The 19480-nt window shown below is 34.4% G+C and overlaps 2 protein-coding genes across 3 annotated transcripts; one reads left to right on the top strand and one right to left on the bottom strand.

The window, feature by feature from the left end:
• Positions 1–77: 77 nt before the first annotated feature.
• Positions 78–2531, bottom strand: LOC123657798 (DNA-directed RNA polymerase I subunit RPA12). 2 transcript variants are annotated; one of them, XM_045593305.1, is made up of 4 exons: positions 2374–2531; positions 2160–2296; positions 1446–1656; positions 78–278 (listed from the first exon to the last, which is right to left on the bottom strand). In XM_045593305.1, the coding sequence occupies exons 2-4, from the start codon at positions 2284–2286 to the stop codon at positions 254–256; spliced, it is 363 nt and encodes a 120-aa protein (XP_045449261.1). In that variant the 5' UTR covers positions 2287–2296; positions 2374–2531; the 3' UTR covers positions 78–253. The 2 variants fall into 2 exon arrangements, with proteins under 2 accessions (XP_045449261.1, XP_045449262.1); XM_045593306.1 differs by having other exon boundaries at positions 2390–2531.
• An 8390-nt stretch (positions 2532–10921) lies between these two features.
• Positions 10922–19062, top strand: LOC123657837 (chromobox protein homolog 1-like). Its single transcript, XM_045593343.1, has 7 exons — positions 10922–11116; positions 11227–11465; positions 16041–16218; positions 17110–17207; positions 17506–17647; positions 18397–18478; positions 18791–19062. Exons 2-7 carry the CDS (start codon positions 11236–11238, stop codon positions 18871–18873), a joined length of 813 nt encoding a protein of 270 aa, XP_045449299.1. The 5' UTR covers positions 10922–11116; positions 11227–11235; the 3' UTR covers positions 18874–19062.
• The last annotated feature ends 418 nt before the right edge of the window (positions 19063–19480 follow it).

Below are 19480 nucleotides of genomic sequence, written 5' to 3'. Positions count from 1 at the left end.
ATATTTTGTTGTGTTTTTTGGATAAACTTATTGTAAAATATGACTAACACGTAAATATAATAAATAAATTTAAAAAGTTTTAGAAGTAATGATTTATTACTTAAAAGAGAACTTTGTACAAAACAGACTTACTACTAATTACGCTTCTTTTATAATAACATAATGTATAATATTTAATACAATTTAATCAATCAATCATACAAAAATATGAAAACAATGCAAAAATTTTCAGTGTCTACCTTTTTGAATATTCTTATGAATTTTCAGTCTCTTTGTACCTGGAAAAAGAAACACAGTTATTAGACGAAGTACGAGAGTAAAGTATGCCAAACATAAAAATAAAGTTGTATATCATTTTATGTATGAAAGCTTGTTTGATTGTACACTGTATGTGATTGTACACTGTTTGTTGTCTCTTCAGATTAAAAATCCTTTATATATATATATATATATATATAGAAGTCTAAGCGCCGGCTATATAATATGTTATTTTTACATAATTTTTTGTAGGCCTAATCATTTTTGCCAAAAACGGAGTCAGAACCAGAGGGGATGCAGTATAGATTCTGGTTTACAGAATCTAAAGATAGGATTTAAGTGTATATTATAATTAGGAAAATCATATTAATTTTTGTTTACATTACAAAATCACAATTTAGACGATCATTACAACTGATTTCTTATTTCCTCACGATTATAAACATATATCTATATTTACCAATGGTTTTGTAAGATTAGAAAAATATCATATATGCTAATATTATAAAGCCGGAGATTTCATTTGTTTGTTTGAATGTGCTAATGTCAAGAACTACTGGTCCGATTCGAAAACTTTTTTCAGTGTTTCATATGTTGATTGTACAATTATCGAGGAAGGCTATAGCTTATATATCATCACGAGCAATAGAAGCGGAGTCTAAGCGGACGAAGTCGCGGGTAGAAGCTAGTTAATAATGTAACTTAAGAATCTATTTTAACAACATAACTGAGGTAGGGCACAGCAGGCATTTCCTGCCAAAATATGGAACAGCCCGACTGGGGTAGTACCTCGACCTTACAGATCACAGCTAAATAATACTGTTTTCAAGCAGTATCGTATTCCTGTTGATGAGTAAGGTGACCAGAGCTCCTGGGGGGGATTGGGGATTGGGTCGACAACGCGCTTGCGATGCTTTGGTGTTGCAGGCGTCTATAAGCTACGATAATCTCTTACCATCAGGTGAGCCGTACGCTTGTTTGCCGAACTAGTGATATAAAAAAAAACTTCCTTCATTCACATCAAAAGTAATTTTCAATTATGCAAGTATTATCATTCAATATTTTATTGATAATAAAAAGCATTCTTCACATCAGCATGTAGATTTTGCTGCAAAGAATCATCTCATCCATTTTCTTTTTATTATAACTATATTTAAATACAATATAGAAAGTTTTGTTTAACTTACTTGCAATTAACACATGTATAGAAGACCGTTTGTCCTTCATCAGCCGACCTCAGCTGTAACGTTGCATAAGACATTCTATCGTTACCACACTTAGGGCACTTCCGCTCCACAACTGGACCTTCAGGGTTATCCATATTTAAAATTTTATCATTATTTATCACAGAGACTGTATTAAAATGTATTGTGTAATTGAACTTTATCTTATTAAAACCTGAAAATAATTATAATATTAATTTAAATATTTACAAATATCTGATCTGACAGATATTGAGAGAACTGGACAGCAACTAATTATAAGTTGAAATAGTTATAATTACTGTTTTTTTTTTTTTGCATTATTGCTACATTTTGGTAATTTATTATTTTGTTAAAAACCTCCTACAAGATATTAGAAAAAAAAGGTTTCCAATTTACTCTCGAGCTCACAGTTTGGCCAACCTATGTGTTGAGAGCTTTATCCAAGCAATAAGAACATCAATTTACTTGTAATATGATTAAAATTATATTTAAACATGATAATTATACGCCTCAACAGTAGCAACTGAGAAACATAAGGAAAGTATGTTGAAACTAAACATTACATTTTAAATTTTACTACTTCTTTTGATTTAATAGCTTTCAATGGGAAGAAATTGTATTAGTTACATTTTCAAGATAAACTATTGTATACTTATGCTTGTTATACATAGAATAAAAAAAACCGTTTTTACTTACTTTCCGGGTCGTAAACCGCTTTACAGGCATAGCATTTCACAGATCCAAATTCTTGTAGCAAAGGCAGTATAGAACCACATTTAGCACAAAATGCTGTACTACTTTTAAATTGACCAGTCTCTGCCATTTTGAAGAACCTGAAAATTTAAATAAAATCAATGTAACATTTTATAACACTTAATTATTTTTGAGAAATCAAATCGTAGACTTATACCTGTGGTGTACCTTACCTTCTTTATTTCTAAATATATATTAAGTTAAAATTATAAAAATGTCATAGATATAATATTCTCATGTAAAAATAAACGATTTTATTTGTATAGTATTAGGTTATGTATAACCAAAACAACAAAAGACAAAATCTCGTGGTAGAGTAATTTAGATGTCAAATATCAATCTAACGCATAGAGAATAGAATTGAAGGAAAGACATACTTCATTATTTAAAACGGATAAAAAATCGAAGGCAATCACTATACACTCAAATTTGTTAAAAGCATTAATATTATAAAGTATTTGATCTATAAAAGATGAACCAAAAATTATCGTTAATTAAAAAATCCACAGCTACAACAAAACTAGTCATTTGGCTATTTTTAACTCTTTTTGATACTTAAATAAGGGGCAAAACACGCGAAGCGGACAATTAAAAAATTTCGATGTTACCGATTTTATGAATTTTCAAAAATTTTATAACTGTTGGCATTTGCGCTGTCGTAGGCAATTAGAAAAGAATTTATAAACAAGAGATACACCGTTCACGCCACATAGCACATCGTTCGATAGTCACCTACCCTCACTCATTATATTACTCGAGTTATTCTGACGAGTATAAAACGAACGGTAAAACCTCGGCTAAGGTAAACACACTAAGCGCGTCTTCTGGACGAAAGGTCGACCCGGGACCATAGCCCTATTCGGCACTCCGATTCCTTGGCTAAAGGAAGCAAAGTACCTAGGTGTCATACTCGACAGTAAACTTTCGTTCATAGCCCACATAAACCGGGTCTGAAACAGGGCAGCGTTCGTACTAGGTCGATTGCACACTGTAATGGAGGAGAGTAATAATAATAATAATAATTATTTATCGTTGTGTCCATTTGTTATAAGTATTAGTATAAGTTGTTTAATAATAATAATAATATTCTTTATTGCACGCCATTAAAAGATACAAACAAAAGTAGTATAATAAGAGGAAGCTGTACAAAGGCGGTCTTATCGCTAAAAGAGCGATTTCTTCCAGACAACCTTTGAGTATAGGACAGCGTATAGAAAAGGAAAGTAATGTGTCTCTTAGAAATAAGACGACATTATACAAGGCCTGCGTACGACCTACCATGACCTACGCGTGCCCTGTCATGTGAAGCTGACGCTCATCCTCAGACTTCAAATCATACAGAACAAGTTTCTACGCACTGCCACGTACTCGCCGTGGTACGTGTGTAATGTCGACTTTCATCGCGACCTTAAGATCGACTCGATCGCGAAGCACCTTAAAATACTCGCTATGGCGTATTTGAGAGGGCGCGCAGTTCAAAGGCTAACCTAACCCAACCCAAACCCTCTTGTAGCAGAGGCTTGCAAATACATAGGTAAAGGTAAATTACAGCCTTAAACTATAGCCTGTGTCTATAGTACCCGGCCCCTCTCACCGGTAACGCTGTAAAGACCGATAGGGCCAACAGCACTCTACAATTTGAAAAAAAAAAATAGCTAAGGCAGTCTTGGCTTAAGTAAGTCTTTAATTGTTACATAACAATCTGAAACTTGGCTAGGCAGGGCGGACAACTCGAGCAGTGAAGGTGAGCGTTGATGCGCATCTCAAAGGGGATCTCCTTAAACCTACACCTAGGTCGCAAGTCCTAGACACTGCTCAGAGTTACCCTCTCTGCCACACGATGTACTTGGCACCCGCACGGTGAATCCATCGAATGCTAAGAAGTTAGTCTCCGCCCCGTTAACTAATAACTATCCCGCGTTCCATGCTGCATTACCCTTCTGTTAAGTGATCCCTGTGTTATAAGGAATTGGCAATATCATAAATTGTGTTTACTTGTGCCAACATTGACCACTGAAGCCCACAGTAGACCGAGTACTCAGAGACGATGAGCGAGAGAAACCTACCTCAATCCGATATACCTATATATGCCCTCAATCCATATGTGTAATATTATTATAGTCTAGTAGTATATTAGTCATTAAAGTGTCGAGTAAGGGAGCATTCATAAACCACGTGATAATATTTTAGCCTTTTTTAGACCCCTCTCTCCCCTCACGTAACCTAACGTAGTTTTTCCGGTCACCTCCTCGCGCTGCCACGATGGAAGGTGTTTATTTTTTTCGGGAGATCTCCTGCTTTTTGTTTAAACTTATTACATATATTTTTTATATTTATAAACAGTCTGACTCAAATGGTGGCTTTAATAGCTGTTAACTATTAATATAAATCATTTAGCTGTAAATAAATGTACTTCACTCAAATAAATTAATTTATTAACAGTTCATTATTTTTAGAACATTTTATTCATTATTCCGTCGAAAAAATTAGCGTCCGTGTTTTGAATAAAATTATTGAACAATTATGAATTTATTTCACAAATAAATTGTCATCAGAAGAAAACTACATAGCTTTGCTCTTATCTCCCCCCCCCTCTTTACCTAGCTCAGCGTAGCATTCAAATTTATCCCGGCGCCCCCCCTCCCGACCAGCAAAAACGACCTACTGTAAGTGCCAATATTAGATATTTGAAATTTATTTTAAAATAAAATAGAAAAGTGTTAATTTTTAAAATAAACAAGATAGAAAAGTGTTTACTTGGACTGTCATGTACATATGTATTAAAGTCCCTGATACAGATATTAAAAAAAAATGTTTACTTGATGAAATGAGCTTTGTAATGATATTCTTAGAAATTTTTCTTATATATATATATATATGTTATGCTCAAAGATCGAAAACGCTCATTGAGCGGAAAAATAGCTCACAACGCGATGTGGTCACAGTAAAACATCCACATAGCGAAATTCGTGTTATGGCTCTAATGAAAACACGCACGACGCGTTGTGGCAATCAAAGAAAGACCAAATAGCGAAATTCGTGTCGTGGCTTACATGCTATTCGATCTCAACGCGTTGTGGCAATGAAGAAAAGCCATGACGCGTTCTGAGCATTCATTGTGTTAACCATATCACGACGGACAGGTTGTAACTTGTCGGTGTCAGCTCGGGTGCAAAGACGCAGTTATTAAAAAGTAGCACGACATTAGAAAAAAAAACAACTAAATCTTACTTTTTGTTTCAAAGCGAAAACCTTAACTAAAGTTTGGCTAGCGACTGTGAAAAAAAAATGTACTAGACTGAGTCAGCAAATATTCTTAAAAACTAATCTACTTAATGCTCTTTCAAAAATGGTATAACATTCTTAGTTTTTTTTTACTAAAAATTGAATAATACCACGTTTTGTTATTGAAGTCGCAATTCTTCGAAATTATGCAACTAAAAAATAATAGTTTTAATTCAATGTGCAGACGTCTTTTGTCTCCATATCACTGAGAAATTAAATGACCTGAACATTTATTGACTATCTCGTTCACACTCATTGTTCGGTCGGTAACAACGTTACCAATAGGATCAGAGGTGATACCTGCGCACCGCACGCGCGGGGGCGCAGGGTAAATTTAGTACTGCTCCTTGTGTTTAGTGCTACACACGTGTTCTCTAATTCCTTAGTCTTGAAGCTTCGATTTGCATTTTTACGACAACTTCGCATTGACTTGGATTCCGTTTTGCTTGTGTTTGAAATTAGTTTATTGGACACAGTTTCATAACGACGACTTGGCGCTCTTAGTGGACTCGATTTATTTTGTGATTTGGACTGCTTTTAAGATGGCAAATGAACAACCTGTGCTTTTCACCTCTAGTGAGTACACAGACATGTTGTTAATTTATGGTGAGACAAGAAGCGTTTCTTCACGTGGTAGCGTCAGTTATAACGCAAGATTGGCAGCGAGATTGAACTCGAAAAGATACCCTAACCGCAGGCGAGCAACCCATGAGATTATTCTTCGCACTGTCAATGCCTGCCGAGAAGGCAGAATCCATGGCCGAAGAAGTTCTCAAGGAAGACCCCGTAGTACTCAAGAGGATGAAGTTGTACTAGAACAAGTATCGGAGGACCCATCTACTTCATTAAGGGTAATCGAACGACGTACTAGCGTTTCTAAATCGCAAGCGCAACGAATTTTGAAGAGGTATGAATACCACCCGTACCATATTCAAAGGGTTCAAACGCTGTTAAGCAGTGATTATGCAAAACGTGTATCGTTTTGTCGCACAATGCTGAAGAAGCATGACGAAGACCCAAATTTTTTCAACTACGTCTTATGGAGCGACGAGTTGGCCTGTAAAAGAGATGGGTATCCTAATCTACATAATATTCACAATTGGCAATTAGAAAATCCGCATGAAGTAAGACAAAACCGTTCGCAGCACCAATTTAAAATAAATCTGAGGACCGGGATACTTAATGGGCACATAATTGGCCCATTCGAACTCCCTGCTACCCTCAATGCAGCAATGTATTTAGAATTTTTACAAAATGATCTACCCATTCTTTTGGAAGGTGCATCTCTCGAGACAAGAAGAAGAATGTGGCTGCAAGAATGATGGGTGCTCTACACACTATGCTCGCGCAGTTAGAGCTTATCTAGATGACACATACCCAAGAAGATGGATTGGCCGGCTAGGGCCAATTTTGTGGCCCCCACGCTCCCCAGACCTAAACCCACTGGACTTTTTCTACTGGGGATGTTTGAAAGATAAAGTGTACATTAAACCAATTCGATCGTTCGATGATTTGCGGCAAAGAATCAATGAAGCAGCTCGCAAAATTACTGATTTAAGTTTAACACGTTTAAAGCACAGTTTTTAAGAAGATGGAGGTTATGCATAAGAGCAGGTGGCAGAAATTTTGAAAATCTGCTATAATGATTTATTCAATGTAAATTCTGAATGGTAAATCTTTATTTGAATGTTGAAGGTGAAAAAAATACAACCTTAAGTTCTGTACCTAAATTATTTTGATGCCAGCCTACAACAACAATTAAAAAAGGATAATGGATAACTCTGTTTAACATTGCAAAACTAAAAAGCGATTACAGTAACTAAAAAGTTGTAAGTTGAAGACTAAAGTCGGCTTAACTTTTTATTAAGCATTATTTTTTATTTGAAGTATTGCGTAAGTAGTACGACTTCAATGACAAAACGTGGTATTATTCAATTTTTAGTAAAAAAAAACTAAGAATATTATACCATTTTTGAAAGAGCATTAAGTAGATTAGTTTTTAAGAATATTTGCTGACTCAGTCTGGTACATTTTTTTTTCACAGTCGCTAGCCAAACTTTAGTTAAGGTTTTCGCTTTTAAACAAAAAGTAAGATTTAGTTGTTTTTTTTTCTAATGTCGTGCTACTTTTTAATAAAATAAATACTGAGTTGTGTCAACCAACTATTAGTGGTAGCCCAGGAAAAAAAATTATAACTTAGAGGTATTTTTATTCCCATAACAGGCAAAAATAGGGCAAAAAGTGGAGATTTTCTGAAAAAACCTAAAAGTGTCAATATCTCGAAAACTAAAAAACTTTTACTGAGATCATGTTGCTTTTATTTGATAGATCTAAAGCCGATCTACCTCCCGTGTCAGCCTGGCGTGCAATTTCTGGGACACCCTGTATATTTTAAGCTTGCACCACTTTAAATTTTTTTCCTCAAAATAGCTAATACTGTATAGAAGATACTTGCAACCATAGAGCAACACGGAGGGGAGTAGCCATTGCGTCTGCTACCGATACAAAATTGTCTGTCATTTTTTGCGGGGGGAAATTACACACATGCACACTTTATCTAATTCCCACACAAAAATAATCGTCTGTCACTACGAAACTCACACATACTCAATTAAAAACACACTTACATTTTTCACACACACATAGATACATTCTGTGTCATTACAGTATAATGACACGCCGCAACTACTGACAAGTTTCTTACAGCCATGGTTGTAACAACTGTCGATATCCATTATCGATAAATTCAAGTACTCGGTTAGGGAAATTAGGTTTTTAAAGTGATACAAAGGTAAGATGTTATTATAAAAATAGGCTTAATTTATTATATACTACAAATCAAACATCTTCATATAAAATAAACGATTATAAAGAGTAAAGATTTGATTGTTTGTTTGTTAGCATTGAATAGGCTCCGAAACTACTGGACCGATTCAAAAAAATATTTCACCGTTGAGAAGCTACATTATCCTTGAGCGACATAGGTTATACTATATTTTCAAAAATATTAGGGATCCTTACTAAAACTCCAATAATGTAACCCAAGGGATAAAAAAATAACCTAAAAAATTCCCTACATTGCGTACGCTGCAAAAACTAATGATAATAGAAATATATAATGTAGTAAGACTTTGTACAACACATCATTATCTACAATAATTGTATTTGCTCGCAAACGAAAACAGAACTGACTTCAAATACATCGACAAGTAATACAATATACGTAATATATACGCGTTATCAAAGGTTACTCAAAAAGTTTTTATCAGATCTCGATGAAATTTAAACGCGACCACATGATAAATATCAGCTTTCTATTAAATTAAAAATCATCAAAATCGGTCCACCCAGTCAAAAGTTCTGAAGTAACATGCATAAAAAAATACAGTCGAATTGAGAACCTCCCCTTTTTGGAAGTCAGTTAAAAAGTGTCGCGACAGCCTATGTCTAACTATTATAATTATGTCACAATACGTTTGGTGCAACGTTGTTGTGCCAAACAACGCCAGTCTACAATAAACGATTTAAAGTTAACATACATTTTGAGAAGTTGATGATGTACACGGTGATGTCAACGAATCGGGAGTAGGGAGCGTAACACTAATGGCATCATAAGATGATAGCTTGTCATCTGCTAGATTTAATGATTTGTTGATGACTCTGAAAGGATGGACATTGTTCATTTCCAAAGTTGATAAATCTAAGCTTCATTTCACTACTATGACTAAGGTGAACCATATCTTGATTACCTTGTACATGAGACAAAAAAAAAAACTTACGGGACAAAAACAGTGTGGCGTTAGTGTTGGTTTGGTGCCCTCGACTAATCCTTGTATTGTTCGCCAACACTTAAAAGTTAGTGGTATTGATATGATCTGAACAAATTACACTATTTTTTGTGGGCGTCCAAGTTAATCTGTAGTTCTTACCATTTTTTTCCATGTATCCCTTAAATTTGGATTTTTAGAAAACCTGCCAAATTTTTATATATAACATTATGGTGGAAGTTCACATTAAGTAATTCTAGTAAAATGTATTAATACTCATAATACGTGTATTATATTTAATTTAATGCAATTTTATTATATAACTATGTTTATTAAAATAAGCTACCAATATAATATTTTAAATAAATCAAAATCTCAAAAATGTCTGTCTCCTCTTTTGCCTTTGCCATTTTTATCGATAACCATCTACAAACAAATCGGTAACAACACTATCGCTCGGCGACAGTGACTTCTCGGAAATAGACTCCGATCAGTCGCTCGACTGATCCGCATATTGTATGCGGGCGAGCGGCCTGTGTTGGTAAACAAGTCGAGTCAACACGAACGATAATATTTGTAATTTTTAAGTTTAAAAAAGGTTTAAAAGAAGTATACAAGTAATAATGTGATTAAAAAATACTTACGTATGAAAGGTAACGCCATGTTTTAGTATATTAGACGTGGCAGATCTTTTTTTGCAGTAAAAAACAGAACAATTTGGCATTTTTTGAAGGACGTTGATTCAATCGCGCAACTAGATTTAGTCTAGTGATCAGTGCGGCGGCAACTAGTTTTATTGTTTGCATATGGCCATTTGGCCTTATACCTTGACAGAGGGGAACGCCTGTACATGGCTACTCCCCTCCGTGTTGCTTTTTGCTTGCAACGTACTAGAATGGGCCTAAAAGTCGGTTAGGAGCTAGACCAGTTTAAAAATGCCTGATAGTCTAGTCAACAAGAATATATCGAACAATTTAAATATTTAGGACTATGGGTAGACCGAAACGTGAACTGGAGGTTGCAAGATGATACGGTGTGCACGAAGCTCAGCGCAGTTCTATCTAAATTTCACATGTTAGAGACAATATTAAATAGTAAAACAATGCGTAAGGTCTAATAAGCACTTGCCGAGTCATTACTGAGCTATGGGCTGTGTACTTATGGTCGTACTTTTAAACCATATTTAGATAATATTAAGGTTTTACAAATTCGTTTTATGAAATATCTAGTTGACAAAAAAAAAACAGTGTAAGCACAGTTAAGAAAATTATTTATAATTTATAAGTTACTTCCTGTTCATGAAAAGGCTAAATATTTTTGGTTCTGGAACATTTTAATAATGACAAGTTTAAAATACTGATGAACAACCGCTATAATACCAAAAGCTCAGACCAAAAGAGTAAAAAAACGCAAAATCTTTGAAACATCTGTAAATAACTTCCTTCAATTTTATGCATTAAAAAATACAAAAGACTTTTTTCCGACATGGCTAAATTTACTACATTGTATTTATAATTATAAGCTTTAAGTTAAGCATTACTGATTTACTGAGAAACTGAGATTGAGATTATAATAATATAATTCTGTTACATTTTTTTTATAGGCAACATTAAATTGTGTGAGTATGTATTTTGTATTATATGCCTTGATTGTATATACTTATATAGTATAATAGGTAATAGGTACCTACGTTGCTATTTTGATTTACGTTGTTTTGCACATGCTTGGGTGTAAAGATTCTTTTAATACTTAACCAATTTGAAGATAATAAAGTAAAGTAACATACAGGCTATACTAAAACTTCGCTTACGTACAATATAAATTGTACATAAGAAAGTGAATTCCTATGTAAGATCTTAGAACCAATGATTTTTGCAATGTTTACATGACGAAAACATTTTGAAGTTTGATAGGTTTTTGTTGTAAAATAAAGGCTCTAATTTGAATTAATATTACAGCCATCATAAATGGAGGAACTTTCACAATCTACCGATTTAACTTACCCACCAACCGAGCCTATGCAAACAGAACAGCCAATGGATGCTGTCAAGATACCTAATCAACCTTCAATCCAACCGCCGGAGAGCGTCGGACCGCAGAGCGGTAAACACGAAGAGTTTTCTGTTGAGAAAGTGTTAGACCGTAGAATTAAAAACGGAAAAGTGGAGTACTTACTCAAGTGGAAAGGGTATTCTGAGTAAGTGTCAATTATAATATAAATAATAATTTTCTATATCATATTAACGATATCAATCAATTATAATATAAATAATAATTTTCTATATCATATTAACGATTAAAGAATTTAGCCACCCCCTCTCTTCCCGTGGGTGTCGTAAGAGGCGACTAAGGGATAACACAGTTCTGCTACCACCTTGGAACTTGAGAAGCCGACCGATGGCGGGATAACCATCCAACTGCTGGCTTTGAAATACACAGGCCGAAGACGGGCAGCAGCGTCTTCGGTGCGACAAAGCCAGTACTGCGGTCACCAACCCGCCTGCCCAGCGTGGTGACTATGGGCAAAACACATGAGTTCACGTTATTTTTTGGCGTAAACTTGTGGAGGCCTATGTCCAGCAGTGGACTGTATAGGCTGTAATGATGATTAACGATATCGCGTTGGCGCAACGACATGACAAACATTTGTAGTGGTCATACAGGTGTTTTCCGTGGTCTAGTTGTTTGTGCAGTCCTTGTGGGTCTTCCCACCGTGCCTCGGAGAGCACGTTAAGCCGTCGGCCCCAGTTGTTATCATGTACACCTGATAGCGATCGTTACTCATAGTAGGGAATATATCCGCCGACCCGCATTGGAGCAGCGTGGTGGATTAAGCTCTGATCCTTCTCCTACATGGGGAAAGAGCCCACAGTAAGTAAAGATCCACAGTAGTGGGATATTACATGCTGAAGCATATCATATTAACACATTAAACGCTACGGGGCAAACCAGTTGGGCCTCACTTATTTAGTACATGGGGCTAGCTTAAAAGTGCTTATTTACAAAATTTTTGTAAGAATTTTTATTGCCTTACCATACCCATTCTTAAAGAATTTACTTATTTTTCCTTACACCATCTGGCATATTTTTCTAAGTCATATTTTTTAAGTTGACTCTGGGTCATGTTTATGTGGTATCTCCGCCGCACTAACGGAACAATTGTGTGACGACTACATGTCCCCATGGCCCAAATAGAAAATGATGTTAAAAATAAGTTAAACATTTTTGCGTAAGCTATTCGCTTTTTAAATATGTTGAAGGTATTTGACAATATTTATTTATAAGTAGGTAACTACAATTTTTTTTTATATTTAGGAATAGGTATTATTTTATTGTTTATAATGAAAAAATTGAGGTAATATGAAATGAATACATTAAAAAAATCAAACTTGATGAGTACATACGAATGACCATGATCACGATTCATCTTGTAACATTCCACTGCTACTGCATAGGCCATCTCCATTTGAGAGAACGGTCTGTATGGTGAGTTATACAATTATAATTTATGGTATTCATGGTAAAATATATTTTTTTTATTTACATGATATTACATGATATAAATTTAGAAAAGTAGCATATATTGCTTTCTACCTTTATCGCGGCCTCTACAGTGAAACTAGATTTTAAAAAGCTACCAGACAAATACCCATCAGGATAGAATGAACTCTATGATTTCAAGAGGTTTAGTTTAAAAGTAATTAGTAAAAATATTTTTATATGTATATGTAATAATAATTTGCGGTGTGGTGTCTGGCATTAGAATCTAGCACCACTACCATTCTTCATGGAAGTTGTAAGAGGCAAACGAGAGAAAATTCCAAGAGATGGGTAGCACCATCTCCTGAGTCTAATGACACCTACTAGGGTCCCAATACACATTCGGTCTAACAGAAAGCTTTCGATTTTATGGAGACCTGGGTGGTGCTAGAGTTTTTCCAGCCATGACAGTCCCAGTACATGACAGAAGTACTAAATCTATTCTGCAGCACGGAGTACTACAAGGGGATGTTACATCCCTAAAAATGCTTAAACTTGCTTGGAAGATGTGTTGAAGCTGATGGAGTGGGAATTGCTAGGTATAAAAATTAATGGTGAACGCCTCAAACACCTTTGATTTGCCTTGATTCCTTAGATCGATGTATAAAATAAGTATGGTACTTTGACACTAGTGGTCTAAACATCTTATGCAAAACAACCTTTTTAACTCACATGTGTATTCTTTTCATCTAACAATAATTAACAATATTATTAGCAAACAACAAATGTAATATTTTTGTGTTTGTATACATTTTAACCCTCACTAATTGCATATATAGAAAAGAGGAGGTCAGACTGATTAATAACTTTGTAAGGTAACACAAGATAGTTACAAGTTAACGAGGGGGAGACGAACTTTTTAGCACTCGATGGATTCACCGTGTGGGTGCTGGTTCCATCGTGTGGCAGAGCGAGAAACTAAGAGCAGTTCCTAGGACTTGCAACCTAGGTGTAGGTTTAAGGAGACCCCCTTTAAGATGCGCATCAATGCTCACCTTCACTTCTCGAGTTGTGCCCTGCCTTGCCAAATTATAGATCGTAAAATAACATGTAAGAATTAATTCGCTTGCACAAATTAATTATTGAAAGAGTCTAGGTTTAGCTACTAGCAGGAGCACCACAACTGCACCGTACCAAGCCAGAGCTAGTAAGGCTAAGGCAGTTTGCCTTAGCCGCGGTTGCACCGATCGTTTTATACATGTCAGAATGACTGGAGCAATAGAATGAGTGAGGGTAGATGACAATCGAACGATGTGCTAGGTGGCGTGATCAGTGCATCTGTTGTTTATTAATTTCTTACTAATTGCCTATGACAGCGCAAGTGCCGACACATATCGCTGTCCCCGGGCAATAAAGCGGTAATATCAAAAATCAAATTTTACAGGAGAAATAAAAGAAGCTAATTTGTTTATAGTGCAGTGTACAGTGATCCAAAACAGACGTTCAATATGTCAAATGAAAGCTATTTTTTTTACCAATTTAAGCTTTTAAAAATAATTTTTTAAAAACAAATCGTATAATTTTTTAATGAAATAATTAAAAAAATGTATAATACAATTCATAGATGATACTATTTTAATTGCAAGATCATTAACAATTACTGTAAAGATGTTCACCGGTTTTTTGTGTTATTTTTCTTAGAGTAATGCAATAATACATAGCTTAGTCGTAAGAGAATTATCCATGCAATAAAACGGTTATTGTCATTTATTCTAACGAAATATTAATAAAAAAAACTGAAAAAAATAAGAGTGATAGATTGATACTCAGAGAAGCCAAAAATTAAATAACATTAAAAAGGGTATAACCGGCGTATACCGCTTTATTGCCCGGGGCCAGCGATATATTAAATTAAGTGCATTAAATGCTAAATAAAATAGTTTTTATGTTTTGTTTCTATTCATATAAATTTAGCACAACTTATACATTTGTGTGGTACACCTAACGGAAAAACCATCACATCTTCAGGCTTGAGCTTTAACATAGCAATTTAAATATATGTCTATATATATTATATAGCTTGTAATAACAATCTGATAAACTATTAGAAAAGTCATTAATAATGATATTATACTGTAACGCCATCTGTGATTTGAGTACTACACCTAAATAGAATTAAGATTGTGTTAACTGTCAGGGCTGATGATATCTGTCACTCAAACAGAAAAGATGTGTAATTGTGTAAAACTATCGGTATCGGAAATCGGAATAACAAACACAATCGTACAATGTTTAAAAGTGAAGTTTTTGATGATAATAATTTTGGGCTGATTTTGTGAAAAAACGGAAACATTGTTTTATCGAATCATTAACAATAAATATAAGTAAGTGCCTACAACAGAAACGTAGTAAAATGTTATTTGAATTTAATTTATACACATGGCATAACTTGGTGAAGCATGTCAGCATTCTCATTGAATTAAAATTGTTTTTACAGCAAAATGCCGCGGCGACGTTCATTAACTGGTCGTAAAGAACGTAAACTAAACCGAATTAGGATGAATGCTAAAAGAGAACGTCAGAAAAAAGCTAGAGATGCGGAATTAAATTTTCACCGTGGGAATTCTCAGTTTTCGTAATATGCCGTTAATTTTGAGACATTACAAAAAAAATGCAATTTGTTTTTAGTTTCACATACATATTGAAGAAAATAAACTCTGTCATAATTTCAAGCAAATGTAGCATGAATCTGTTTTGTACAGAGAACTAGCTGACCTGGAACTTCGTATCGCCTAATTTTTTTTCTTATATCTAATAATTACATAAATCAAATTAAAATATAGCCTATCTTTCAAGTTGGATCAAATTGCACACAATGTGCAAATTTGATTAAAATCGGTTATGTAGTTTAGAAGTCCATTGCAGATAAACAACGTGACGCGTAATTTATATATATTAAGATAAAAGTAGCATGAATCTGTTTTCTACAGACAATAATATGGGTCCTGGACCATAACCTAAAGTTTAAATAAAATTTTTGATATGATATTCAAAAATGTGAGAATTCCTAATGTGTGGGTAACACAAAAATAAAATCGTACTACATATTTCATAACATTTTAAGTGAATTCTGTTTTTAACTTTTTTAGTTCTAATTGCAATTTTGCCGATATGAATTATAGCCATTTAAAAAAAAATTATGGCAAGCGTTCAAGCTATTGAGCCTTGAAGAGGAATAAACAAACTTTCACATTTATAATTCTGTAGATTATGAATAATATTACATTTTCAGTGAAGACAACACATGGGAGCCAGAAGATAATTTAGATTGTCCAGATTTAATATCTGCTTATGAAGAAGCGCGTCTTAAGAGGGAAAGAGAGGCTGCAGCACCTATCGAAGTAGAGGAAAATCATTCTACTCGCAAACGAGCTAAGAGAGGAGATAAGAAGAAAGAAAAGAAAGTTGAGGTGACATTTCTCACATTTTTTTTATTCAACTAGGTCGGAAAACGAACGTATGGCTCACCTTATGGTAAGCATTTTTTTCACGCGAAACAGGATATAATTACACTTACAGAATCCCCCATTTGAAGGAACGTAGTTAGGAGTCGATCACACGGTATATGTAACTATATAAACTGTAAATGTTAGGCCTTGTCATAAGTTTTCTAGGCAGTCTTGGAACTGCTGAGCTGAACCACAGTTTATTGTTATGTGGATAAGCATAAATTGTATCAGTCAGTCAGTCAGCTCAGCCTATTGCAGTCCACTGCTGGACATAGGCCTCCCCAAGTTCGCGCCAAACATCCCGGTTTTCCGCTATCCTCATCCAGCCTACACCGGCAATCTTACGTAGATCGTCGGTCCAACGGGCCGGAGGACGTCCCACACTGCGTTTGCCGAGACTCGGTCTCCACTCCAGGACCCGTCAGCTCCAACGACCATCGGTCCTGCGACACAGATGGCCAGCTTATTACCACTTCAACTTGCTAATTCTGTGGGCTATGTCGGTTACTTTCGTTCTCTCCCGGATAGTCTCATTTCTAATCCTATCTTTGAGAGAGACCCCCAAGCATAGCCCGTTCCATTGCACGTTGAGCGACTTTAAACTTGTGGACCAGTCCCTTCGTCAGTGTCGACGTCTCGGCTCCGTATGTTAACAAAGGCAGGACGCATTGCTCGAATCGTATAATGTATGTGTATAAATTGTATAATGTATGCAAAAAGGACAACAGATGTGTGCCTGTATCTGTTGACTTATAATACAATATAATATGTTATAATTATGTAGTCATATAAACAAACAAATAAAACTGTTAAATAAATTCAACGCTATAAATAATACCTTGAATATTACAGGAGATTGAAAAACCAAGAGGCTTAGCAAGAGAACTACAACCAGAAAAAATTCTTGCTGGCCAACTGTTCCATGGTACTTTGTACTTCTTAGTAAAATGGTATGTATAATATCACAATATAAATTAGTGTACTATAAATATTTTCTTGAGAGCAGTACTATTTAGCCGTGATCTTCTTTAAGTTTTGGGGTACTTTCTCAGATAGGCTGCTTCAGTTTTTTGGGAGCCTAATCATCAGATTTACAAAACTATATCTCTTTCTGTTCCCGTTTCCATTTATTTCACTCATACTGCTAATATGAGTTGTACAAGTAGTGTTAACAAAACTTTATAATGTTATGATGACAATATTTTTGATAGGTCTTTCCTATTTATAATTAAGTGTATATGATTCCAGGCAAGGCTGTGAAGAAATTGATGTAGTTCCAGGACACGATTTGGGACAAGCGTTCCCAGATTTTGTGATAAACTATTATGAACAGTGCGCTCCATTCAGTGTCAGACATAATGTAGGCAGAGTGCCAAGGGTCGCTCCAGAAGTAAGTTATTCCTAATTTATTAATATTTAGTATAATGGGTAAGTTTATTAATCTGCGACACAAAAAAGAGTGTGATAAGTTAATGCCAACGTCTGTCTGTGTGTATGTGGCATTGTATCTCTCTCTTCTCTTGAATGAATGAACTGGTTTCATTGTGTTTTTTTTTGTCTTAAAAGCGAGTTTCCTTATGGTTCTTAGCTACATTTGTTTGAAATCAATCCAGGAGTTATTAGATATATATATATTTTTTAATTGAATAGTTATTAATTTATTTAACCAGAAAAAAACTGTATCTATGTGATGTGTATGTATTTGCAAATGATGCAATGATCCTGTGGGGATCATAACCCAAAGGAATGTGTACAGAAATGTAGGTGAGCACTTGTATGTTGTACTATTAAGTATGTTTTTTAATTAAAAATTCATGTTTGTCTGTGAAGGAAATATAAGGAAACCTGTCTTGAAAATAATTTATACCTATGATTAATCAATGTCTGTTCAGTTAGCCTTAAGTGAGACGATTGAACTCCAATCCCACTTGTCAATTATAGAAGAGCTCTATATATTAACATATTACATACATTGCTGCTGCTCTTACTGTTAAAAACATAATTAAAAATCTATTTCCTTAAATAGGCTTTAAAACTTGTTTATGATTTTTTATCATTCCAAGACTTTTTATCTTGAAAAGTACACTATGCATACACTTATGCATCATATCAATCTTTTATTGTTTACTTATTTTTCAGCTGCCGCCGTTAGAAACATCTCAAACAAGCACAGAAACTCCAATGGAGGTCAGTCAAGATACACCTTCTCTACCACAAACAGGTAAAATACATATTTTGTATGCTATTAAACTTAATGTTTTGTGCGGAGTCACCTGCTATCAATTTATATTTGTTTAATTGGTTAATAACAGAAATTAATAAATCATTACTATAAGTGGTAAAGGAATTATTATCACGTCAGTAAAAAGTTAATTGCACATAAACAAAAATCAGCACTTATAATATTAATGGAGTTGATTCATAAATTTAATCAAGAATTGTGTTTTTCTTTTTATCTTTATGTTAATACAGTTTTTGATCCTTAATAAAATGTTATACTTGTGTGATAAAATTTCTAATACTTGTATAACAGATCAACCGGCGGTAGAAACAACTGAATCTCAACCCATAACAGAAACAGAAACGCAACAACCCATTGAAGTACCAGTAAACTGACTTTCGTACTACAACACTTAAAACAAACAAAACTAGCAATTTTAGATCGATATATAATTCTTTACAAACATTACATACAAAGCTACATGTATATAATTATAGTCTATCATGTGTAAGCTGAATGTAAAAAAGTGCAGGAAATTAAAGTGTTAGATATCATGTCCTAATAAACGACTACACTTATAATTACATAGTTCTTATAAAATTTAGCACTAATTATATAAAATTAAGCCTAATTTAATAGCCCAGTGTGTAATTTTTTTTTTCTATATAACAACATTTGCCATGTAATTTGTTTTTGATTCATTTCATTCAGCTTTCTCATTTTAGACTAGTTATAAACAAACTGAAATGAACAACGCTTAGAGGTATCAAGAGCTAATTTCAATGGCTACTCATAAAGAAACTGATACTTATCTGACATATAATAAAATATAAATAGCATCCAATAGATATATGCCTGATATTTTTTCCTGTTTCACTATCAACATCAATCTGTAAAATCAAATGATTGTAGTATATAAATAGAACTAAAAGGGGCCTCGAGTGCGCTTAAGGCCTTCTTTTATTATTTCACACTGATAAAGTAAAAAGTAATAAAAATATC

Source organism: Melitaea cinxia, chromosome 11, assembly GCF_905220565.1.
Source record: "Melitaea cinxia chromosome 11, ilMelCinx1.1, whole genome shotgun sequence".
NCBI classification, from domain to species: Eukaryota; Metazoa; Arthropoda; class Insecta; order Lepidoptera; family Nymphalidae; genus Melitaea; species Melitaea cinxia.
Note: the sequence above shows the minus strand (reverse complement) of the source record. Positions and strands in the feature narration are given on the sequence as shown.